The sequence below is a fragment of the Protopterus annectens genome, chromosome 17.part0 (assembly GCF_019279795.1).
Source record: "Protopterus annectens isolate FY-2018-M chromosome 17.part0, PAN1.0, whole genome shotgun sequence".
Taxonomy (NCBI): domain Eukaryota; kingdom Metazoa; phylum Chordata; order Ceratodontiformes; family Protopteridae; genus Protopterus; species Protopterus annectens.
The window spans coordinates 643375619-643403499 of NC_056751.1; the positions used below are offsets into that span (position 1 = coordinate 643375619).

The 27881-nt window shown below is 38.1% G+C and overlaps 1 protein-coding gene across 2 annotated transcripts in view; it reads right to left on the reverse strand.

The window, feature by feature from the left end:
- LOC122791241 (endoplasmic reticulum-Golgi intermediate compartment protein 2-like) overlaps nucleotides 1–27881 on the reverse strand; it is a 429978-nt gene that overhangs the window by 181412 nt on the left and 220685 nt on the right. For both annotated transcript variants that reach the window (XM_044058906.1, XM_044058905.1), the window contains one exon: nucleotides 6839–6894. In XM_044058906.1, the coding sequence (XP_043914841.1) occupies nucleotides 6839–6894 (56 nt within the window). The remainder of the gene's footprint in view (nucleotides 1–6838; nucleotides 6895–27881) is intronic.

Here is a 27881-nt window from a genome sequence, read left to right on the forward strand (position 1 = left end):
AGGTATTTAGCAGTAAAGGAATTTCTGATGTTCAGATATATATATATATATATATGTGTGTGTGTGTGTGTGTGTGTGTGTGTGTGTGTGTGAATAGGGAAAAGAAGGTAGATACACTATAAGGTGTACTTAGCTGCAATAGAGGGGAGGTTTACAGTACGTATAGTAGAGATGTAATAAGCAATAATGATATGAGGTTCAAGGTAATTGAGGTGGAAGAGCTAAGATAAGAGAAGATGGGGTTGTATAGGAACAATTTTTGGAGCTAAGTTTTATGGAGTTTGAGCTTTTCTTTAAAGTGAGCTGGGTGAATAGTCTGTAGGAAGTTTGTTCCACGCTTGGGCTATAGAGCATTTATATAAGAGTTTGCCAACAGTTTTCTTTGGTTGGAAGGATTGAAGTAGTTGTAGGTTGGAGGTATGGAGAGAGTACAAGCAGGTTTATAGGAAGAGATGAAAGTTGAGAGAGCAGGATAAGATGCAGGCTTGTAGTGAATAGAGTGAACCATTTGAAGTTGTGAAAACAACAGTAAGTGAGGGGATTTAAGCCAGTTAAGGGATGTAAGGGCTGTGCAGTGGTGTGTTTTGTTTGGAGAGTTTGTGATGAATCTTACAATCTTATGGTAGGTTTGCTGGAGTTTGTCTAAAGTTGTGGTTTGAATGTTAGTAAACAATGGGGCAGCATAGAGAAGTAATGGGAGGAGAAAAGCTTTGACTAGGGAGAGTCTAGCATTTGGAGTCAGATATTTTTTTATTTCGATAGAGTAAGCCTAATTGCTGGTTAGTCTTTTTTTATACAGTTTAGGTGATGTAGGTTAAATGTGAATTCATCATCAATAATGACTTCAAGAAGTTCAGAATGAGCATCAAGTTTAATAAGAGTGTTATTTGAGGAACTGATTGCAAAGGAGGTTTTAAGGTGGGAGAGTGAGCGGGGGGAGGAATAATAAGAGGTTTAGTCTTTTTGGGGTTGAGGATGAGTAGGTTATCTGCTAGCCACTGTTCAGTAGATAGAAAGGATTGCTGAGTAAGGTAATGAAGTTCAGAGATGTTGTCAGAGATAGAGATGAGGGCAGAATCATCAGCGTACTGTATGAGGGAGGATAGTTTACATGATGTGTGAAGGTCATTGGTGAAAATATTGAACAGGAGGGGTCCTAGGACGGAGCCCTGAGGAACCCTTGTTGGAACAGGTAAGACGGGAGACGAAGAGGAGAGCCATTTAACAGATTGCTGTCTGCCAGACAAGTAGCTAGAAAACCAGGAAATGGTGGAGGATGACAAGTTGAGGTTGGTGAGTTTGGACAGAAGTAGAGGGTCTTTTTTCCTAAGACAAGGTTCCATACTACTAATGTGTTATGTAATTGCCAATCTGTCACTCTGATATTTTTCAGGTTTACTTTAACTGCTAAGAAGGAAGCTGTAGTATTAACTCACCAGTCACAGGCAATCAGTAAATTCTATAAGAAAAAAAAGTATTCTGTTTTGCTATGGTATAAAATGAAGTAAACTTGACTGAAAAAATGTTGAAGAAGGATGTACAGCTTCCTCTACAACAGAACATTTTATATGACTTTATAAGGTGTCCAGGCTGTGAAACTATACAAGGCAAAGGAAGAACTTGTAAAGTAAGCTATTACCCACAATAACAGAACATACAGAGAAGGGTAATTGAGCAATAACTGACAAGTAGGTCTGGGTTTATGAGGATTTACCCATGGCTGATGTGGATTGATCACAAAAGTGAAGCCTCTGTGGTCAAACAAAACCAACTGGGGATAAATCCTCATACACCTACACTCACTTGGTTATTGCCATTATACAATCACATTATTTAAGAAAGACATTGCTTATCTTTCTTAAATGATATCTTTGTATTACGACACCGTGGTGTTCTTCTGCACTGTTTCTGTTCTTCCATTTTTGCTTATGTACTGTGCATGCATATGGGACAGATATTCTCATGCTTGCACAGTACATCTGTTCAGCAGAAGCAACCGGAACCCGGACAGTTCAGAGGTAAGTTAGTTTGCTGAGGAAGTGCAGCAATGCAAGGGAAATTAGTTACATATCTTTCGTTTTCCTGAATGTACATGATTTTTCTTGCATTTGGTCTGCCTTAATACATACCTCTCAGTCTCTTAGCTCAATAAATGTGGACAAAGCCTTAAATAATGGAGGGACAAGGCCCCCAAAATGGGACAGATTGTAAATGTTGCTCTTACAGAAGCTACTAGAATGTGCATTGCCTGAAGGATATGAAGTCTGAAACTTAAATGCATGTCATTATTCAGTGACTTCATTCCTCAGAAATTTTTCAGAAAACCACAAATTTTATGAGGAACAGACCAAAAATATGAGGCAAAAATCTGGACATTCTGTGAAATCTGTACAGTTGAGAGTAAGCCTCTGTAGAATATATCAAGAGAAAAACGTTCATATTCTCAATGGTACTTCTGTGGTCAGACTTTCTTCTATTAGTATATGCTCAATTTACAATGGACGTGCAGGTTGGGCTGTCCAATCAATGTGACCGTTTTTGTATAACAACAACCCATCACCGCATAATGATTATTGGTCACTTTGACAGTGCTCTATTGAAGTCCTCTCAGCTGTCATGCAATAAATTTACAGACAACTTTTCCAAGTACAGCTAAGCATGTGCTTAGCAAGGTAATCAACCCATCATTTTACATATCCCAGTATTTTAATTTCTCCAAGTCTTTTGGGTTTCTAATACCAGGACAGGAATGGACCCCATTCCTAAGTCCAAGTATGATTAAAGTACATGCAATTAGTATTGTTTCAATCTTTGATGTTAGCCAGAAGTGCCTTTAGCACACCCTCCATGTGCCCAGTAGTGACTCCTTCTGCAATTCGTATGGAGTTACATGTATCAGTAACATATCTAACAACGATTGTAAACTGTTTTTTATGACTCATTACTCCTACTACTACTGGAACTGTCTGGGTATCCTTTCACATTCCTCTTGTAGCTGTCTACAAATCCTGGCATTTTACAACGTTGTGTTTCTCTGTATGTAAGACACTGTAGTCACTGGGTGTAGCAATTTCAATGATCAATGCTACTTTTGTCTTCTATTCATGGACTACTATATCTGGTTTTCTCGCATCTGTTTTTTGAACTGCTGTTAATGAATGATTCCATGTTACATAAACTTCATCATTTTCTATGACGCTTTGTGGTTCATGTTTCCACTGTTTTTCAGCTCTTCGGTATTATAATGTTGACACAATCCCCAGTGCAACAATTGTGCCACATCATTATGCCTTTCGGTGTACAGTCCTTCTGCCATTAGTATATCACAACCAGCAACAAGATGTGTGGTCGTTTCCAATTCCATTTTACAAAACCTACATTTGCCTGTTTCTCCTACATGTTCAATGGAGTTTGTAAACCAATGTGTATGTAGTCCACCATCTTGGCCCACCAATATTAACCTAACTTTTCATCTTGTGGTCTAAATTCACCTTTTCTTAACCATTCCTGCATTCAATCCTGATCAACATGAGGTTGTTCCAAGGGTTTTCTATACTTGCAACTATATTTATGCATTTTCCACATTTCTTGCCTTCTCATCTGATCCTTCACCTTATAGCCTTTCTTTTGTTTTTGGCACATTCAGTTGCTGCCTGATTTTTTTCTACTTCTGGCTTGATTTCCATTCCACCTTCTCACAGATATGCTTCTGCTAAACTAAGCAGGGAAGCCAGCTTAGAGTTGTTGTTCTCATATTTTAAAACTTTCACTAGGTTTGAGTCTTGTGAGGTCAGCAGATATGTATGCAGTTCCGTGACTGCAGATCTATACATGTAATCAATTTCAAGGAGGCCCATACCGCCTTCAGAACAGGGAATATATAATCTTGGTATGCAATGATTTTTTATAAATCATTTGATGAGCATGAAGCATCCTTCTTGTTTCCTATCTAATCTATCCAACACCTTTTGGGACTAGTCAATCACTCCAAAACTGTAAGTTAATACAGGAAGAGCAAATTGGTTTATAGCTTGGACTTTACTAAGTTTTCTTCACATTTGTTCTTGTTGTAGATCCTTCATCATTTCCTACATATTTATACACTTCCTCTTGCTCAAGTTCTTTTAGATCACATTCCTGTCCAAGGCATATGTTTTCTTGGTGCTGCAACATTCCCCCTTTAAAGGCTGCTTTTGCACATTTGAGACCAAATTACATTCTTATATCATCTTATATCATCTGAAAAAGCTTTTGACTACTAGCAGTTGTGCTTTCAGTTCTTCATATGAGCTGTACAGTTTTAAATCATCTACAAAAAGAAGATGAGAAGTCTAAGTCTGTTGTTTTCTGGGAGCTAAATTGTAGCCATAACCTAATCTGTTAAGTAGATAACTTAATGGGTTAAGGGGAAGACAGCGGAGCAGTGGTGACAGAGTCACCCTGGAATATCCCCCTTTGAATTATCTCTGGAATAATAATTTGTCCTTCATCATGGCTTAACTGCAAAGTCGTTTGCCACTGTTTCATTGTTGCTGTAATGTAATTGATCAGTGTAGGGTGTATCTTACATTTTAAGCACTCTTTTAAACATGAATGTGGGATACTGTCAAATGCTTTTTTGTAGTATATCCATGCCATACATAGATTCCTTCCCTTTCTATAGTTCTACATTATGACTTTATTTAATAACAAATGATCCTTTGTTCTATACGACTTTCTTTTATTACCCTTTTGCTATTTTGCCATGACTGAGTTTTCTTCTAAATGACTATAAACTCTATCAACATCAATTCTAGTGCAGTGTACAGTTTCTGGGTCTACTTTGACCCATCAAAATTATGTTTCAATGAAACATAATCAGGCGAACTCTTTTTTGGGAAAGTGCATTTTTCAAAAAATGCACTTTCACGAAAGACAAAAAAAACAAAAACAAAAAAAACATAACACTCCAATGTGAGGGGCTGTGCATCCCACACCTCACTACTTTTATATTCTCACTCTGAGATCTCACTAAAGTGGGGAAAAGGGAATATTCCCTTAACCCCGCTGTGATGTGATCTAAGCAACAGCCCCCACTGCTGTTCACTTAGTTGCCTTTTCGCAAAAGTGCATTTTCAAAAAAATGCACTTTTGCGAAAAGGAGTTCACCTGATTATGTAATTTCGATGGGTTGAGGTAGTCCCACAGTTTATACATTGCTGTAAGGCAGGTTATTGGTTTATAGCTTTTAGCATAGCTTGCAGGTTCGCTCTTAATTGGAGTATTGTTTTTCCTGTTGATAACCAGGCTGGTGTCTTTTTGGGGTGTGCACATAAACAGTTCTTACTCATGGATAAGTCTTCATGTAAAGATGTTAATACTTTAAGCCAGAAGTTAGGTACTGCATCTGTGCCTGGGGTTTTTCATTTAGAAGCTTTTCTTAACTTTGTTTCAGTCTCTCTGGACATTACTTTATCCCATTTCATATTCTGTACATTTGAACTTGTTATTCTTTCTTTCTTTTACTTCTTCTATCCATTTAGCATCTTTGTTATGTTCCACAGGATCTTCATAGATATTTCTCTAAAATGTATCTATTTTTTCTTTTCTTGGTGGTGTTACCGTTCCTTTTGCCTTGTTTCCCGATTCTTTATAAAACTGTTTTGTGTTGTCAATAAATTGCTTATTTTGTAGTTTTCCTTTAAATTATCTGCATATCTTCTAAGTTTTTCTGAATGTGCTATTTTTAGTTTATTATTTGTGATAGTGCACAATAGATGATGATCTGTTTTGATACTGCACATTGCTTTTATCACATCCATCTTTTAGTATTTTTGTTGATCTGCTTCATGTTCTGTACTCTTCTAACAGTGGCACTTCTTGTCTTAATTGCTTTATAGTTTTTTTTCTAGTCAATACTTCCATGATGGCATTCGATTTCTCCCCTTCCTTTCCCTTACTACCCTGTGTTTTTGTGGTAACACTTTATCTGTTATTAATTTAGCTGCACAGTAGTATATCCTATTTACTTCTGTTATATTGCATGAATGTCTATGGACAGTCCTAATTACTGTGTTCATGTTTTATCAAACTTCTAACTGTGTGTTACTGACTTTCTGTAGTCCATTTCTTTCATTGATCTTAATATGTCTGTCCATCTCTATTAAATCAAGCAACTGTTCTCATAGATCATTTCTTCTAAACTGAGACCACATGCTTTGTTCTCTACTTAATGTGGGTATTCATTAGAAAGTTTTAGAGCATCTTCCTGTGCCACATTCTCTACAGTTTCATCCTGTGTCATCCATTGCTCTTTCATATAGCATCCCTCCACAGCACTGAAATTGCACATATACTGTCAGCAGCATTTTATTCATCTTGATGACAGCTTTCATATGAGGCTAAGGAGTTCTGTCTGTGTTACTTGGTTGTTGAAATATTTAGAAAATGTGAAAATTATATTTATATTAATTAATATCATAAAAACAATAGTTAATATCTATTTTGCTACACTAAACGGAGGACAAATATTAATGCAGTTGAGTTTGCTATTGTGTAAACTTTAAGATAAAATATTTTTAAAACCTTGTACGTAGCGTGGTTTTGCAATTATTGATGCAAATATGAACAAGCAATATTCAACGCCTAGAAGCCTCTGTAGAGGTTAACTCCAGATGTACCTGCAGACACCACTCGGATGTAATGATTTTAATAGAAATATTTTCCCTCCACTCAGTTATGCATGTAATAATCTACATAAATTGAGTAGATGCTAAACATGCTGCGATGAATGGACCTCTGTGCAATTAACAAAACAACTACATTTTAATTTTATTCACTACTCGTTAAAAAAGCTTACCTTCTTCGCTAAGTGTGTATGACAAGTGGGCATGAGCAGATCGAAGAGCAATAGACCTACAAAGTAAAAGATTAAAGGTACATTAAAATATGTAGGGCTTGTAAAATGTTTCATAACAGGAACAGAAAGATGGACTTTATAAAAACCACATTACTTATGACATTTTTTTAAAGTATTACTAGTTTTACTACAATGATGACTTTCTGAACATAATTAGTATTAGTGGAATTATACGTTTCAAAAGGTATCCTTTTACTTAGAATGCATATTGTCTGTGCTACAGTTTCAAGAATTGATATACTGCTGTTAGAGAAAAGGTTAAAACATGTCAAAACATCAGAAAAAGTAGACAAATGGAATGAACTAAAACCACATAGGCACACACACACACACACACACACACACACACACACACACACACACACAAAATGTATATTGCATATATGACAATGTGGAATATGTGGGGTCTGCTGTGTGATAAATCCTGTGCCTTGTCATACAAGTTTAGAAAACGAGTCTTGTTATATGTTACGGGATAGTTACTTTGGTTGCAATTTTCTTTTCATTCTTATTTAATAATACAAGGTATCATTAATTGTAAGACTAGGGGAAATCTCACAATCATAAAGGTCTTCTGGGTAGACTTACTGGGCCCAAGAAAATAAAACAGCATAGGTGTTATCTTTCCTAGCTCGAAGTTTTATCGGCTGTGGTTCCGTCTTTATGAAGCGCAGCCCTTATCTTATAGAAAAAATGCCATTGAAACTTAGTTGGCGTATGAGGGATCAGTATAAATTCAGCATTTTTAGGAACGTTCTACAGTTCTCCTTGCTTTGAATGCTTCACATCTGAATTTAGTGATGGTGTAACTTCATCAGAGCAGCATTTATACTTTATAACTGTTGATTGTTTTTCATTGAAGAGCTTCAGTAAAACTTTATATACAAAATTTATAAATATGGTACTCACTAAAAGCCTACCAAAGGAACAGAGACCTCCCAAATGCACACCACCCACACTCACCACAAAGCAAAAAGAAACCATTACACATATCAACACACACACCCATGTCTCAACAAGTAAGCCCCTAAGGCAAAACACATCAGATGTCTTGGTCATAAGCGACTCTATAGTGAAACACACAGATGTCCCCCTCACCAGACTGGACAAGGAGAAGATTATATTCAGCTACCTATCAGGTGCCAGGATCCGACAAAACATGCATGCACTCAAGTCACTCAACAAGTACTGTTATGACTCTGTCACAGTCCATGTTGGAGTGAATGACCGGAGATGCAACTCTCTGGACTATATGAAGAGAGATATGATAGAACTCTCTGATTATGTGTTCCAGACAGGTATGTCTCTAGCCTTAAATAGTATCCTACCCTCACCCAGGATGATGCCACAATATAAATAAAAAATGATTGACTTCAACAATTGGCTTAGCTTCTGGTGTCAGTCCAGGGGGATCCAGTATCTGTCAGCCTGGGAGGATATGGTAGACAGACCTTGCTGCTTTGCTAGAGATGTTCAGCACCTGCCCGCCCCCAAGCTTTCGGATACCGGAAAAGTCCCTTGCTTACCCCATACTGTCTTTTTTTAGGCAATGTCAAAACAACAAACTTTCCAACATAGCAAAATCTAATCAAGATAAACTCAGGGTCGTGCTGCTTAATGCTAGTAGTTTAAATACAAAACTGCACTCCCTGGAAACACTGCTCACCCTGGAAGATGTTAACGCCTGTGCAGTTATCCAGACATGGTTCAAGGCCATGGAGAGCACCCAGCCATGCAAGGCTACAATGTCTTCCACATGTTCTGACCTCAAAATGAGCATGAAGAAACCAAAGATGGAGGTGTACCCATCTTCATTCAAATTAACTATTGGGAAAGTACCATATCACATCATTGCTAGCTATAGATCCCCCACCATGAACCAGAATAAGCCCACTGCCTACCTCAATTTACTGGAATCCCTCACCATACAGCCCAACACCTTAGTCATGGGAGATTTCAACTATCCTTCCATACAGTGGGGGACATAAACAAGCAAAAACACACTCTACCAGAGGTTCCTGAACTTTAACACAAATGCTATGGAACAGATAGTCTGCACTGCCACTAGGGGTTCTAATGTTTTGGACATAGTACTTGCCAACATACAGGGTCAATATACTTCCCCATGCAGATGCCTTCCCTGGTTAGATCAGACCACAAATCAGTTTGAAGTAACTACAGGAAGTGACACCCTCACAGGAACAAAAATTATAAAAAAAACTTTACCAAAGTTAACTACAGCCTACTCAGCAATGGTATAAAAAGCTTCATACCACCCGCAATCACAGACATCAATGATCACTACGTAGAAGTGTATGCAAGTGCTCTCTACAAACAAACACTTAAGCAACTGCATAAACTCTACTGTACCTGACTGGATCAAAGCCAGGTCTTCCCATAAAATCAAGCCACTGTGGTGGACTTCAAGTATAAACAGATTATATAAAAAAAGGAAGAAACTGTTGTCCAAAACCAAGAGGGATGTTACTCTGCAGAGGAAGAGTTCCCTCCTAAGCCTAAACAGGAAAATCAGAAATCTTATAGTCTTCTAAAGCAAATTATGAAACTAAAATCACATCCATAGCCAAGGATAATCATAAGGCATTCTTTAACTGCATCCAAAGTCTAAGAGGGAATGCTCAGCTATGTGCTGAACTGGTTGTAGATGGGATAACTCATACTACACCAGAAAATATCACTAACCTGCATGCCAACAGATTCAGTGCAAATTTCACCCCCTGTTCCTACCTACCATATACCAAAGAATTCCTGACACTAGCCCTCTGCCTAGTATCTCTACAGAACAGGTCATCTTTGTGTTCGCCAAGGCCAAAAACATGCATCAGTGGGACCAGATGATATCCCAGGTCATTTACTAGACAATCTAAAACAAGACCTAGTGGACCCACTTGGTGTTCTTTTTAATCATAGCTTGAGAACAGGCTATGTTCCTGCAGAATGGAGAACAGCAACAGTAATCCACCTGCACAAAGGGGGGCCATCAGTTGACATTGGGAAGTACAGACCGATACTAGCCTCCTCTGCAATGCCATGGAAAGAATTATCATAGACCTTATCATCAAGGACATAGGTGACCTCCAAATGCTGGACTCAAACCAGTTTAGCTTCATTAAGGGTAGCTCATGCTTATTAAACATGGTAGACTTCTTTGAGACATACCTCTCAACTTCTAAGACTGGGAAATCTGGACAAAGACATATATAATTGGGGGACAAAGGCCCAAAAATATGGGCAACTTTTAAATATTGTACTTACAAACACAGAAAGTTGACAGAACAAATTTTGCATTAGCATGAATTTTCTGAAGAGTATGAAATCTGTAATATAAATGAATGTCATTATTTTCTGACCTCAGTCCTCAATGCTTTGCCAGTGATTTGCCAGAAAACCAAAATTTTATGAGAAGCAGGTCAAAGATATGAGGCAAAAATCTGGACAGTCTGTGAAAATCTGTAGAGTTGAGATGTATGCTTTGAGAAGGTCAGCAAAGCCATGGACAAAGGTAAGCAGTACACACAGCCTATCTCAACCTTGTCAAGTCTTTCAAAACAATCCCCCACTCTGCCATTGTTGAGAAACTCTCCCAGCTGGGGATTAACCCTTACTTTGAGATGGGTAGCCAGTTGGCTCACTGACAGTACACACTCCGTCAAAACTGGTGACTCCACCTCCACGAGTAGACCCGTCACCAGTGGAGTACCACAGAGGTCCATACTGGGCCCCTTACTGTTTGGCATCTATTTGTCAGAAGTCCAGGCCAAAGTAGACAGGCTCTCTCTCATCAAGTTCACAGATGATTGCAAACTGGGAGCAATCAAGGAGTCCCCCAATGGTGTCAACATATTACAAGAAGACAAATGAATGATTGGTGCCAAAGCCATGGTCTAAAACTAAATGCAAAACAATGCATTATTATTCCTTGTGGCAAAATGGAATTCCCTACAAATTACAATATTGACAGCACCCCTTTGAGTTCCAATCCAGTGGTGCGAGAGTTGGGAACACAGGGTGATAGAAATCTGAACTTAGATCGCCAAGTTTCCACAGTGGTAATGAAAGCCTTCTATGTAGTGCACTTCATAAGCAAGGGCATAGCATCCAGGTCAAGGGATGTTATAACTCCACTGTACTCAACCCTCATCAGACCACTAACAGAGTATAATGCATCCTTTTGCATGTACCTCACCAGACACCGGCAGCAGCTGGAGAGACCTCACAGGTTTCTCACTAAGAAAAACAGGGACTCCAAACCATGACCTATATGGACAGGCTGAAAGCCCTGTCACTTTACTGTGCATCTTACAGGCTGCTGAGAGGTGATTTGTGTCTGTTCCATAAGGCAATCTTCGATTCTGCTCTAATGGAAATGTTGCACATCTGCAAGTCAAATGGTACAAGAGTCACTCGCTCTAAGGATCTCAACCTATCCTGCGACATTAACAGAACATGCTGGAGAAACAGATATAGCTTCTAGAGACTGGCACTTCTCTAGAATAGACTTCCTATTCACATACGACAGAGAGGCTCAATGACCCTATTCAAACACAACCTAGCTAAATGGATGGGAGACTGCAAATTCACCCCTGGGGTGGCACCATGACCCTCATGGACAGGGGTAGCTGGTGTTGATCACAGACCTGTTCTGTTCATAAATTCATTCTGCGAACTACCCAAAATGAACAAACAGGTATACTTGGGATTAACATGGCTAGGCTTTTAAAAGCTCTAGGGCCGTTAGCCTAGTAACCTCCTATGAACCTATAAAAAAGATGTATTCAAGGGAGTATTTCAGTTTAGTGCAGAAAAGGGCATCAAAATGGTGGAGACCTACTAGAATGACAATAGTCTATGGATAAGACATAAACATGAATATTTACAGGTATGTCAAAGATTTAAGGTTTTAGGAGAAAGGAAAATAAATAAATTTCATAGGTTAATACTAAGCTAACTTCCCTTGCGAGCCATTTTAAGCCTAGCCAATTATCCCTTGTGAGACTAAAACCCTGCACCTTGTTTTTGTAAGGCAAACACCTTAACCATTAGGCCTTGTGTTTGTAAGGCAAACACCTTAACCATTAGGCCAGCCAACAATGCTGATAGAACTCTCCATTAGATAAACAAATCTTGTTTCAATTCATAAGCAATTACAAGAGATGCAGCTGAGGAAACCACTGAGGAACCTGGCCCACTTTCCCAGTTATCCCTGAGCACTGTTTGCTTACGTGACTTGCTCAGAGTCACACAGCAGGTAAATGGAGGCTGAGTGAATCAAACCATGGACTACAGGAAGCAGCTCATTAAAAGATCATAGCGTTACTCCTCTGCACCAACAGCCAGACTACCCCTCTGCACAAATCCTGCAAGCAATTATCTCCCACCATGTAAGCAATGTGGGAAAACTAATCCCCGTCATTTTTCCCAGGTGATAAGGATTCTAGTTTTCACATAAATATGTAAAATGTTTTTACATATTACACTGAACTGAATGAAACTCTTCAGTTCATGTGCTTTTTTATCAGAGTTGCTTGTTAAAGTACATTAAGGAAAACTTAAAATCTACTCCTAGCAGTTATTTTACTCCTGGCACAGAGAAGCTAATAGCTCTAGTACCCAAGATAGATGTCCAAACACCAAAATGTGTACATGGTGTTGTGGCTGCTGTAACAACAGTTGTCATGTCTGGGAAGTTTGAGAAGACAAGCTTAGCATAGAACAGAGGTTTACAATGAGGAGGTAAATAAACTCTTCTGAATACTCCAATAACCAAAGATTTTTCATTTCTGGTAAACCATCAGATGATATTATTTTTGACTTAGAAAAGATATGCAAAACAAGATCCACATTCAAAGACATATGTCTTTTAGTCCTATGTTTCAAAACTCTTATTACAACTAAGAGATGACGAGATCTTGTTATAGGAAATAGAATTCTTCACAGCAACTTTGTAAATAGAAAACAGTCAAACTAAAAGTCAGAATTATCTGGAAAAGGCAGATATTTATTTATTTATTTTTATTTATTAACATTTGTTTACTGGGTAATTCCAACTGGACACAGGCCCTTTTTCAGTGGAGGCCTGGGGAGAAAAGCTCCACAGAACAATAAATGAGCAGCAGAGTACATGAAGAACAATTGAATATACATACAATAGCAAATAATATAGACTGCAGCAAACATTAGCTATATATACAATATGAAACATAGTAATGAACAGATATACAATATCTAGCTAAAGGCTAGGAATAAAGGTAGGATGTATATACAGATAGTACTAAGCTCAAACAGATACTGTTCTAAACTCATATACCTAAATCTTACTTACAAATATTGCACTAAACTCAAGCAGATATAAAGCAGAAGCTCCACACGAAGGTGAAACAAGCTAGAAGGGCTAATGGGATGTAAGGTGAAGATAGGGGAGTAAGAGAGGAGACTGAGTGAGTAGTATACGTGGTAGTGAGAGGAAGGCAGGTGTAAGTTAGTTGGATATGTATTTGGAGTTGAGATGAAGTGAGGTAGTTAAGCATGTTATAACAGGTCTGAGAGATTGAGTGGGAAGAGTAGGGTAAAGGGTGAGCCAGAGCCTGCAGAGGAAGGAATGCAATGATCAGATGGTGTGAGGCACAGTGGCTAGGGGAGTGAGAGAAAGGGGAGGTAAAAGGAGGGTTACTAGTTGGGATTGATGAATGGGCATAACCACAGACTTTTTAAATGAGATTTTAGTGCAGTCTTGAAGTGATTGCAAGAAAGTAATGTGGTTACGGGGGGGGGGGGGGTGTTCCATAATCTGGATATGACGAAGGAGAATAGTGCTTCTCCTGCTGAGTTCTTGGGTTTGGTCACTAGAATCACAGAACTTCAGAATGAATGGTGCCATCTCTTTCCTCTTCTTCTCCCTCAATATTCCTCGGAGTGAAGTTATAGGGGGTCTCTTTCTGCATTGCAACAGACAACTACAAACAAGTGCTACAAGCAATTCATTAAGGATATACAGTATAAAATCATTACAAACCACAAGAACTGTTAGCCCTATACACTCATTTTAATAAACTACATCTATCCTCTCAAAGTACAGTTTTGTACCTACCATAAATGTAGATGTTCGAGTACTTATGCTGCTGCAGTCAACACACTTGGGTTATCCTGCCGTCAGGCGGTCCCGCAGTCGGCCAGAATTCCAAAGCCCTGGTCCGGCGTCAGTCGTCGCCTCTTCTCTGACGTCAGTGCGGCAGGGGTATAAAAGAGGCAGCCAACGCCATTTTCTTCAGTTTTTCTTGCTCCAGATGTCAGGTGCCCCAATCTAATAAGGCAAAACAAGTGGCTTGCAAACCATACCTTAGAGAAAAAACAATAGTGGTAGTTGTAAGCAAATACACCATATAGACATGCATCCAGAAGGTTGATGTACCTGTAGATAAAAGAAACCCCTGTTAGGAAGTGGGGCTGGAGGGAGAGTAACCTGGACTGCAGCAGCATAAGTACTTGAACATCTACATTTATGGTAGGTACAAAACTGTACTATGTTCATCGTGCTATGCTGCTGCAGTCATCACACTTGGGTTGAGTCCCAAAGCTATGGTTGGGTGGTAGGAACTATACTGGGTTAGGCGTAGCTGAGATACCCTGCAGGACTGCAGTGGCAAAGCCAGCCCTGGTTTTTGAGTATAGTGGAAGGTGGTAATGTTTGGTGAAGGTGTGCACTGAACTCCAGGTGGCTGCCTCCAGAATGTCCTTTGTTGGGACTCCTCGGAGGAAGGCTGCTGAGGTTGCTGTAGCTCTGGTAGAATGAGACCTAATATTAGCAGACACTGGTTTCCCATGGTGAGAGTAGCAGAAGCGGATACAATGTGCTATCCATTTGGAGATGGTCTGTTTGGAAATAGGCTTTCCCTCTGAACCTGCTGCATATGATACAAATAGTTGGTCAGATTTTCTGAAGGTCTTTGTCCTGTCCAAATAATAACGCAACTGTCTGTGAATGTCCAAAGAGTGAAGGAGTTTTTCCCCTTTATTCTGAGGGTTTGGATAAAAGGTGGGCAAGTGTATGGCCTGATTGAGAGCCACACTGGAAACTACCTTTGGCAGGAAGGAAGGGTTGGTTCGTAAAGACATTCTGTCCTGATGGAAAATGAGGAAAGGTTCCACTGCCATAAGCGCCAAGACCCTGCGTGCTGAGGTGATAGCCAGCAGTAGAGCTGTTTTCCATGAAAAGTATTGTAGATCCGCTGAAAAGGCTGGTTCGAAAGGAGGTAGTGTTAGTTTTTCTAATACAAAATTTAGATCCCAAGATGGAGTTGGTGGTTTTCTGGGGGGTCTTATGTTTTTTGCCCCTCTGAGAAACTGCCTTAGTAAAGGGTGAGAAAAAATGGAAGGATCCATATCATACTGAGCTGAAATTGCTGAAGCATGGATCTTTATAGATGAGAAAGAGAGTCCTTTGCTTAGCATCTCAGATAAATATTGGAGTATTTGAGAAATGTTTGGGATGCCAGGATATAGACCTCTGGCCTCGTTCCATGCACAAAATCGTTTCCATTTGTCTGAGTAAGTTTTTCTGGTACTGGGCCTCCTGGCCTCCAGGATGACATTCAGGACATCCTTTGAGAGGGGTGTTGATTGGTAATTTAAGGTATCTTCCATGCAGCTAGGTTTAAGGTCCTGAGTTGACAGTGAAGGATCTGAGAGTTTTGTTGAGTTAAGAGCTTGGGGAATTGAGGTAAGATCCATGGACGACTGTGAGTCAGGTTTCATAGTAGCGGGTACCAGTGCTGACGTGGCCAGTCCGGAGCAATGAGGATCATATGTGGTCTGTCTGATCTGACTTTCAGTAGTACCTTGGCCAGTAGAGGCAGAGGAGGAAAGGCATAGACTGACAATGCTGCCCAACTGAATGATAGGGCATCCACTTTCCAGACCAGGTGATAAGTCCTTGTGCAAAATTTTTGTAGCTGGCAATTGCTGGTTGAGGCAAACAGATCTATGTCTGGTGGTCCCCATCTTTGAATTATCATTGCAAATACTTGTGGGTGTAGTCTCCACTCATGGGGATCTGTTAAATATCTGCTTAATTCGTCTGCCAATAGGTTTTCCTTTCCTGGCAGGAATTGTGCTTGCAATTGTACTTGGTAAGTTAATGCTGTGTTCCACAAGGCCATTGCCTGCCTGCATAATGGGTAGGAGTGCGTTCCTCCCTGTTTATGTACCACATTACTGTGGTGTTGTCCGCCCTTATTAGAAGTTGTCCTGGATGCAAGAGGTCCTTGAAGGCTGTTAGTGCATTTTGTACGGCTAGCATCTCCTTTTGATTGATGTGCAGATGCCTTAGGTTTGTAGACCATTTGCCCTAAATGCATTGTCCTGCCATATGTGCACCCCAGGCGTAGTCTGATGAATCTGTTGTCAAGGTTTGCTTTGCTGGAGGTAAAACAAAGGGGAGACCCCTGCTTGCTTGGCATGCTTGACCCCACCATAGGAACTCTTTTTGAAGGCAGGGAATGAGAGGTATACTTGTTTCTAGGATGTGTCTGTGCTGGGACCATACACTTCTTAGGTACCATTGTAGTTTTCTCATATGCAGCTTTGCATATGCAATTAGTTGAATGCAGGATGCCATGTACCCCAATGCCTGCAGGAATTTCCTTGCAGTGAGCCGGGTAAAGGTTGCCATCTTTTTGAAGTATTGAACCAGTTGTTTTTGCTTGTCTGGTGTGAGGTAAGCCATCTGGGCCATTGTATTCAAGCTGGCACCCAGGAAAAGTATTTCTTGTGAGGGTATTAGTTTTGACTTCTTTGTGTTTACTGTGTACCCCAGGCAACTTAGCAATCTTGTTACAAACACCAGATGCTGTAGTAGGATGTCTTTGCTGTCCGCTTGGATCAGGCAGTCATCCAGATATGGATAAATTTGTATCCGTCGTTGTCTGCAATATGCAATTACTGATGCCAGGGATTTTGTGAATACTCTGGGCGCAGTAGATAAGCCAAAGGGCAATGAAGAGAATTGATAATGCGTTGAACCTGCCAAAAATCTGAGGTATCTTCTGCAATCTTGTCTGATAGGGACATGCAGGTAATGCCTCTTGGAGGTTCAACGTTACCAGCCAAGACTCCTTGCCCAGCATGGGAAGAAGCTGCTGTAGTGTGAGCATTTTGAATTTGGGTATCTCCAGGTAAGTGTTTAGAATTGAAAGGTCTAAGATGGGTCTCCAGGCTTTGTCCTTTCTTGGTACTAGAAATAGTCTTGAGTAAAAACCTTGGCCTTGGTCTGTGGTGGGTACCTTTTGAATTGCTTTCATGTCCATGAGAGCTGTAACTTGTCTTTGTGCCTCTGTCCATTGGTTTGTTGGCAGATTTGGCATGCCTCTCATCCATGGTAAAAAGTGTGAAAGTGAAATCTGTAGCCTTGCGTAATAATATCCAGAACCCATTTGTCCTTTGTTAAAATGTGCCAGTTTTGTGTAAAAAGAGCCAGTTTTCCTCCTAGAGGTGCTGCCTGGGCAATTTTGCTTGGCAGGCGAAGAGGAAAGTCATTGAATTTGCTTCCTGAAGGGTTGAGATCTGTTGTCTCCCCCTCTTTGAGTTGTTGCTTGCCATTGTCTAGGCCTGAAGGTACCTTGTGCCTGGCCTCTGCCCCTAGGGCGTCTGTACCTGCCCCTTTGGGGTCTGTCTGAAGCAGGAAAGGACCAGTTCTTTGATGGCCAGTTTCTGCTGAAGTGAGGAGGCTGTACCTGTAAAAAATCTTTAACTGTTTGCATTGATTTTGCCTTTTCTTCCATTTTCTTTAAAACCTCCTCTGCTTTGACACCAAATAACGCATCCTTTCGCAGTGGAGCATCCAGTAGCTTTGCTTTGACATGCTCTGGTAAGGTTTGCTCTTTTAGCCAAGCATGTCTACGTATCACAGACCCTGTAACAGCTGCTCTACATGAGGCCTCCAAAGAATCAAAGCCACATTGTAGGGTATGTTTTCCCACCTGTTCTGCTGCATGCAACAAATCTTGTATTTCTTTGTAATCTGGCTGATCTGTTTGAAGGATCATTTTCTGTTTTAACAGAGTAAGCAGGTACTGCTGGTATTTAATCATGTGGAATTGGCAGTTTAATGCCCTCATGGCCAAAGTGGCAGAAGTGTACACCTTTTCCCCCCATCTTTCTAATGCCCTGGAGTCTCTTTCAGCAGGTAGTGGATTCTTAGCTGTAGAGGCCTTAACCCCTTTGGGACCCTGGGAAATGGTTTCTGGGTCTGCTGGAGGGCTTTTATACAAAAACCTGTGAGAGTCAGGAACTCGATAGTATCTGTCTGGCTTAGCTGGTGCTGGTGGTAAGTAATCTGGATTTAGACTAGATTCATTATAAACATCATCCAGAATGTCTACAACTGGAGGGATAGCTAGGGGTCTATGTTGAGGAAGAAGAAGAAACTCACAGAGTCTTTTCTTGGAATCAAAATAATCTTGGCATTCCCAGTGGAAATGCTCTCTCATGGTCTGCAGGGTTTCCCCAAAAGAAAAGTCCTCAGGAGGAGAAAAAGAGGGGATAGACTCTTCAGCATCTGAGTCTTCGTAGGAACGGTAGGGATAATCCTGTTCCTCTGAGTCTGCTGAGGAAATGGATTCCTGGTCAGAAGGAGGGAAATCTTCCTCCAGTCTAGGCCTTTTGTCAGGAGGGGGTTGTGAGCCTCTGATAAGGGTGATCAGGTCCTCCGCCATTTTGAGCATCTGTTTTTTAGGCATAGGGGCCTGCGTGGTAGTCTGTGGACCCGTTTTTTTAACCTTAGTCATCGCTTTAAGCTTTGCGTAGGACTTTACCGAGAGGGTCATCGGTTTAAATACACCTTCGGAAGCCGAAGGCCTGTCCCTAGTATCCGGCTCGCCGGCCGGGCTGGCGTCCACTTGTTAAGGAGGATCGGGCTCCAGAGGCCTGGTAATCTCTGTCTGAGAGGTAGTCGTAAATTCTAAATCCGCGGTAGTCAGGGGCTGCGTAGTTGCCTCACCGAGTACCGGGGATCCGGCGGCAGGCCTAACTGAGACCTCGATATCTGGTCTAGGCCTAGGCTGCCTGTCTTTGTCCTTGCGTTTTTTGAACATAGCTGAAGTCGGTTGCTCCGACGACATAATATAATTGAATCTTCTACCAAAATAATGCCGGCTGGTATCAGCCCGATGCTTGATAGTGCGTTTATTGAACCTAGCGCAAAACCGACAACCAAGGACGTTGTGGTCTGGGCCTAGGCAAGGAATACAATAGGAATGAAAATCCTTATGAGGTATTTGCTTCCCACAAGAAATACAATTATTAACTTTGTCTGACATCGGTCTGAGGCAAAAAAAGTTTCCCCAACGGGGTACTTAGCTTTATAGAAGACTTCGGCTGAAGTTCTGTTCGGAAATCTCAGGAGCTGGCCTACCGGCACTTGCGAACTGCTTCTGCTTCGGGCACCATGCGGCAAGAAAGACTGAAGAAAATGGCGTCGGCTGCCTCTTTTATACCCCTGCTGCACTGACGTCAGGGAATAGGCGATGACAACCGACGCCGGACCAGGGCTTTGGAATTCTGGCCGACTGCGGGAAAGCCTGATGGCAGATAACCCAAGTGTGATGACTGCAGCAGCATAGCATGATGAACATCTGATAGTTCAACTTTTGGCAAAGAAAACAATTCAAAGCATAACGTTCAGTGAAAGACATAAGGATTTTATTACAGACTACATCTGTTTCCAAAAAAAAAAAAAAAATACAGCAACTCAAGACTTGTTTGAAACTTGTCAGAGCTGAACAAGTTTATAAAATGTAGACACATTCAGGTTGGTGACTCCTATGACTTCATATCATAGAACAGGCCATGGAAGATTTATATAATGAAATTATTACATTCCAATAAAATCAAACAGAAATATTCCTCAGGCACCTCAGCAATATATATATATATATATATATATATATATATATATATATATATATATATATCCAAAGGTAAAGTGATTCCTTGTGTGCGAAGTGGGTTCCAAGCCTTAGCGTAAGGTTTGCTTCAAACAAAGTCTAAATTCCCCAAATAAGCAATAGAGTTCCAATGCATATAGTTCAAACAAATTGATGTTTATTAAGATTCCAACAAACAAAGTAATAAAAACCGATGAGCGCTTTCACTAAAAACTAGCTTCTTCAGATCGTTGTAAAAAATGGTACAATTCCATCCCTTATATATTAATACAATTTAGTATTTGATTGAAACTGACGTACATAATTGGATAATCAAATGAAAATCAGTGATAGAAACATAATTCTTAAGGGAGTCAGTGCTTAATCAAGTATATCTTTCAAGGTCACTTATAAACAGAATTCATTATTTATATATTTTTTAAAATATTTTAGATACGATTCATTCTTTTTAACACACAATATATAAAAAAATTTTTGCATGGATTATACGGGAATCTATGAAAGCATATTCTTTTAATTAAGTAAAACAATATGTTATGTCAGCTAAATGCTTCTGGAGTAAGTTCAGATAGAGTATGGTATTATAAAGTGTGTTTAAAAAACGTTGCCGGCATGAAACGTGACATTATCACGATCATAATATCGTACTCATGAATACATTATCTAGACTATAATTCAAGCAGAATATATATACATCAAATCAATGTTTGTTAAAAAATATAAAAATATATAAAAACATATGATATAAAATATACAAAATATATATCATAAAAAAGATATTTAGAAGTATGCATATATATGTAAGATATAAACAAATGAGATGGAGTTTGTGTATAAACATAATTATTAGTTTTGGCTATATATTATATTATTAGATCTAGATGAACCATGTAGATATATGCGTATGTGTATATATCTTAATATATATGGATCATAAATGTACAGATATATATTTTGTAATAAAAAATATACCTCTGGGTATACTAAGAATGTATGTTCTGTGATTGAATGAATAAATAAATAAATAAATGTGTATATGAAGTATAAATTAATATATATGTATAAATGGATGAGAGTATGAAATACATAAGTCATTATAAATGAATATAAATATAAATATGAATGAATAAATATAACTGTAAGTATGGAAATAATAAAGGTATGATTATAAATATGTGTATATAGAATAATGTATGATATATGAAATATATGATATGAAGGTGAATATATGTGATGAATGAATGAAAATATGAAACAGTATGACAATGAAATAAGATATATGAATATTATGAAATCTGTGTGTGTAAATAAAATCTGTATATGCATATATAATGTGTGTCTGTTAAAATCTAAATATAAATATGAATGTAAATATAAATATATAAAACTGTAAAAATGGATATAAATCTAAATATAGATATAAATATAAATATGAGTACAAATATAAATGTAATTATGAATATAAATGTAAATATAAATATAAATATAAATATGTAAGGTAAATATAAATATATGATATTTAATGTATATATATATATATATATATATATATATATAATAAATGTGTGAGAAATATAAGTGCAAGATATACGAATATAAATGTATGTTCAATGATGTATACATGTTATGTATGTATAAACAAATGTGCAAAGTTAAAGAGTATGTCAGGATATTATATATATTATGAAAACATATTCTAAAAAGATATGTGTATGTATGTATGTATATGCATGTACTAAAAGGAAGTGAGTGTATGTAACACAGGAATGTATGAATATGTGGTCTATATAGAGTGAATTGGGCAAACGTATCGTCCTTAATCAAACTATTTAATATGTCTTCGTTGCCGTAAATGTGGTTTGATTGAGGCTCTTTCATTCAACCCATGCCCTTTATCCGCCCTTAATAAGATTATCCAGTTGCTTTCTCTATCTTCTGTGTGGCATTTTATATTTCCTCCTCTCGGGTTTGGGACAATAACCTCAAGAACCCTAAATGTAAATGTATGTTCCGATCTCTTTTCTAAAACATGCTTAGCCAAAGCATTGTTAACATTTCCTTTTCTAATGCTATAGCAGTGTTCCCTAATCCTATCTCGTAGGCATCTATTAGTTTTGCCTACATAAAATGATGTACATACTGAGCAGACTGCTAGATAGACAACATGGCATGTCATGCAATTGGCATTGGCATTAATAATGATTTCTTGTTTGGAGTCTGGATGTGTAAAAACAGATTCAGTGCTGATCAATGTACAAAAATTACAATGACCACATGGTTTGGTAGGACCAACCATATTCACATCCTCATTATGTCGTTTATGACATAAAATTCTCTTTAAATTATTTTTATTTCTGTACAAAAACATCGGTTTCTCACCCACTAATCCTTTTATATCATTGTCTATTGTTAAAATATCCCAATATTTGCCAATAATGGATTTAATATCGTTGTTATCTCTTGTGAAGTAGGTGGAGAATTTAACATTAGTGGGATTAGTACTGGCATTTATAATCTCATTATTCACTGGTCCAAAATATGGTGCGCCTCAAACTCCTCACCTCAGGTGTAATTGATAAATGTTTCTCAATTTCATCTATCTTATATCCCCTTGCTAGTAACTGGTTTCTCAATTCATGTAAGTCGTTCACAAGACCAACCTCATTAGAGTTCATTCTTGACATCCTTAGTGCTTGCCCTTTCATAATATTCTTAAAAACATATGTTGGATGCATGCTAGTCCTAAATAGTAACATATTTCGATGGCAACTCTTCCTATAAATTCCTGTGTTAATCAATCCACACGGTAACTTCTCAATAAATAGATCCAAAAATTCAATTCTCTTCATATCATATTGTAGTGTGAATTTAAGGCATTCAGTTAGATGATTAATGGCCAGTGCAAAATCACATAGATCATTCATATTTCCATTCCATAAAATAAATAAATCATCGACAAAACGTCTGTAAAATATTACATTAGATTTGAAAATATGATTTTGAAACAATATCAATTCTTCCCAATTAGCCAAAAACATGTTGGCGTAGCTATTGGCACAAGGTGTGCCCATAGCTACGCCCTCACATTGTCTATACATGTTGTCGCCAAACATAAAGACGTTATTTTCAAGGATTAGCTCAAGGAAGTGTGTGATCAAATCTATAAAAATATCAGAGTAGTCACTGTGCTTTTTTAGATAACATGCAACATAATTTAGGCCCAGCTCATTCGGAATTATTGTAAATAATGATTGTACATCCAATGTGACCAGTATTACTTTCTCCATGTCCGTACAATCCTTCATTCTGTCATATAGATCTGTTAAAAATTGCTTTGAATCACGTAATACATACTGGTTCTTATTCAAAATACATCTTAAGTGCTTTTCAATAAAAACAGAAACATGCTTGGTCACCCATCCCTTTCCTGAGACTATTGGTCTCATTGGTGGGTCATTATAGCTCTTATGAATCTTTGGTAGGCCCTGTATGATGGGGATGGTCGGTGTATGTATGTATAAGTACTCATACAAATCTTTGTCAATAAGGCCACTTTTAAAAATATCTGTTAATACATCATGAACATAAATACACATATTATTAATGGATATCATGTTTTCTTTGACATAAAATCTATCATGTAACATTGAATTCATTTTATCTGTATAATATTCAGTATCTAATACCACAATACCTGATCCTTTATCCGCAGGTCTGATGGTAATATTGTGATCATTTTTTAATTTGTCTAAGCTGACTCTCTCACTATGAGTTAAATTATAGAATCTTCTTCTGTTTTTAGAACTGTTCCTTTCATTAATATAGTACTTATGGAGTTCTTCCTCTGTTAATTTGAAATAAGTTTCAACCAAGGGATGGTTATTCGGTATAAAAATCACTCAAATTCTTAAATTTAAATTTCTTTCTATCACTTATAGATGAATCAGAAACATCTGTCTCATCAGTAGATCGAAACAGATATTTTAACATTAAATTGCGACAGAATATTTTCAAATCCTTTACAGTATCTGTAACATCACTTTTCGTATGGGGTATAAAATTCAGTCCCTTATTCAGGAGATTGATATCATCAATAGTTAATTCTGTGCTAGATAAGTTAAAAATCAATCCTTGTGATTGTTGTTCCACATTTTCTTTATGGTTGTATTGTATAGAGGCTCCCCTGATATCTTTCTCTTTTGCCTCCCCCTGCTCATTGATCTGGATCTCCTCTGGCCCTTTTCCTGGCGTATGGCTAAAGGGAATGTCAAATCAATATTCGACCCCGTGGTGTTAACATTGTCTCTTATTTTAGGTTTCACAATGGGTGTTGTTATAGTTCTATCTTTCATATTCATCCTGTTAATACTTACATTAGGGTAAAGATTATGGTTCTTGACAGAGCCATCATGTGTTAGGTGTATAACATCAGCAGAGTCATTACAGACAGATTCAGTATCTTTTTCAGTTGTTATATTATTGTCAGATATAACTGATAAATGACTATTAACAGTGCAAGGGTTCAATATATCCCTTTCTTGTGTCACTGTGTCTGTGACGACCGGAGCTACAAGTTTATTTGGTGCTAATTCATCTAAATTTTGTGTTAATTCCTGGGTAGTTTTCTCAGTGTGTGAGTAGTTTCTGTTGGTAGATACCTCATTAGTATCCCTATGATAATGTTGTCTAAAACTATTAACATTATTCCCATTGACAGCTCCCCTTTCATTCATATGAATGGTTGGTGGGATATTCCTGGTGGTACCAGTTTCAAAGGTGGTATTCCTGGGCCAAGTAAATACATTCCCTGATCTGAAATCCCTAAAGTCTCTAGAGACCTTGGTCTTTTTCTGTTGGAATAATTTATGTTCAAACGCTGATACACAGTCTAAAATATTGTCAAACAAAGGGCTAACAACCTCTTCTGGAAAGTCATTGAAAAGTTCATGCTGTTTTCCATTTATGCTGTCTATCAATGCTTTTTCTTCAGGTATAAAAAAGTCAATTAAGAGTCTTAAATACTTACAGCTAGTTTCTATATTTATTCGTTGCCACATAGCTAGTAGTTCAGGGTAATCCTTTCCTTGACTGGGCATGGAAAAGACCCTAAGTCCTCTTGGTATGATGTTATGCTGTAAGCAAAATTCAAAATGTATCCTCTGGGTCTGCAAATGCTTAAGTTTGTAAAAGTCCCTTTCAATGTCTCCAAGAAGTTTATGTAATTTATCCATGTCCACGACTGCATTTTCGCTATTAATGGTTGCATCGTTTTCCTCAAAAAACCATGCAGGTATGGATGTTCCATTTAAGTATCTTGTAAATCGAGAAGTAATCTCATCCCTGTCCCGATATTCACCTCTGGGTCTCTGCGATCTAGCCATATTATCCTTGCCTTGGTATTCACCTCCTGGCCTGTATGGTAACTCAACATCCGCCATATTATTCAAGATCTCCTGTACTTGTAGTGCTGCGTATATGGCGTACGGTTGACGTATGCAAACGGTCTTATTTGCGCTGAGTTGTCAGCCGTAAATCAGTAGCGTTTTATATATTTTATTTTATATCCAAATGTTTCAGATATGAAACGATATTCAGAGGTGAATATCGGGGCAGGGATGAGATTACTTCTCGATTTACAAGATACTTAAATGGAACATCCATACCTGCATGGTTTTTTGAGGAAAACGATGCAACCATTAATAGCGAAAATGCAGTCGTGGACATGGATAAATTACATAAACTTCTTGGAGACATTGAAAGGGACTTTTACAAACTTAAGCGTTTGCAGACCCAGAGGATACATTTTGAATGATATTCAGAGGTGAATATCGGGGCAGGGATGAGATTACTTCTCGATTTACAAGATACTTAAATGGAACATCCATACCTGCATGGTTTTTTGAGGAAAACGATGCAACCATTAATAGCGAAAATGCAGTCGTGGACATGGATAAATTACATAAACTTCTTGGAGACATTGAAAGGGACTTTTACAAACTTAAGCGTTTGCAGACCCAGAGGATACATTTTGAATTTTGCTTACAGCATAACATCATACCAAGAGGACTTAGGGTCTTTTCCATGCCCAGTCAAGGAAAGGATTACCCTGAACTACTAGCTATGTGGCAACGAATAAATATAGAAACTAGCTGTAAGTATTTAAGACTCTTAACTGACTTTTTTATACGTTAAGAAAAAGCATTGATAGACAGCATAAATGGAAAACAGCATGAACTTTTCAATGACTTTCCAGAAGAGGTTGTTAGCCCTTTGTTTGACAATATTTTAGACTGTGTATCAGCGTTTGAACATAAATTATTCCAACAGAAAAAGACCAAGGTCTCTAGAGACTTTAGGGATTTCAGATCAGGGAATGTATTTACTTGGCCCAGGAATACCACCTTTGAAACTGGTACCACCAGGAATATCCCACCAACCATTCATATGAATGAAAGGGGAGCTGTCAATGGGAATAATGTTAATAGTTTTAGACAACATTATCATAGGGATACTAATGAGGTATCTACCAACAGAAACTACTCACACACTGAGAAAACTACCCAGGAATTAACACAAAATTTAGATGAATTAGCACCAAATAAACTTGTAGCTCCGGTCGTCACAGACACAGTGACACACGAAAGGGATATATTGAACCCTTGCACTGTTAATAGTCATTTATCAGTTATATCCGACAATAATATAACAACTGAAAAAGATACTGAATCTGTCTGTAATGACTCTGCTGATGTTATACACCTAACACATGATGGCTCTGTCAAGAACCATAATCTTTACCCTAATGTAAGTATTAACAGGACGAATATGAAAGATAGAACTATAACAACACCCATTGTGAAACCTAAAATAAGAGACAATGTTAACACCACAGGGTCGAATATTGATTTGACATTCCCTTTAGCCATACGCCAGGAAAAGGGCCAGAGGAGATCCAGATCAATGAGCAGGGGGAGGCAAAAGAGAAAGATATCAGGGGAGCCTCTATACAATACAACCATAAAGAAAATGTGGAACAACAATCACAAGGATTGATTTTTAACTTATCTAGCACAGAATTAACTATTGATGATATCAATCTCCTGAATAAGGGACTGAATTTTATACCCCATACGAAAAGTGATGTTACAGATACTGTAAAGGATTTGAAAATATTCTGTCGCAATTTAATGTTAAAATATCTGTTTCGATCTACTGATGAGACAGATGTTTCTGATTCATCTATAAGTGATAGAAAGAAATTTAAATTTAAGAATTTGAGTGATTTTATACCGAATAACCATCCCTTGGTTGAAACTTATTTCAAATTAACAGAGGAAGAACTCCATAAGTACTATATTAATGAAAGGAACAGTTCTAAAAACAGAAGAAGATTCTATAATTTAACTCATAGTGAAAGAGTCAGCTTAGACAAATTAAAAAATGACCACAAAATTACCATCAGACCTGCGGATAAAGGATCAGGTATTGTGGTATTAGATACTGAATATTATACAGATAAAATGAATTCAATGTTACATGATAGATTTTATGTCAAAGAAAACATGATATCCATTAATAATATGTGTATTTATGTTCATGATGTATTAACAGATATTTTTAAAAGTGGCCTTATTGACAAAGATTTGTATGAGTACTTATACATACATACACCGACCATCCCCATCATACAGGGCCTACCAAAGATTCATAAGAGCTATAATGACCCACCAATGAGACCAACAGTCTCAGGAAAGGGATGGGTGATGGAGCATGTTTCTGTTTTTATTGAAAAACACTTAAGATGTATTTTGAATAAGAACCAGTATGTATTGCGTGACTCAAAACAATTTTTAACAGATCTATATGACAGAATGAAGGATTGTACAGACATGGAGAAACTAATACTGGTTACATTGGATGTACAATCATTATTTACAATAATTCCGAATGAGCTGGGCCTAAATTATGTTGCATGCTATCTAAAAAAGCACAGTGACTACTCTGACGTTTTTATAGATTTGATC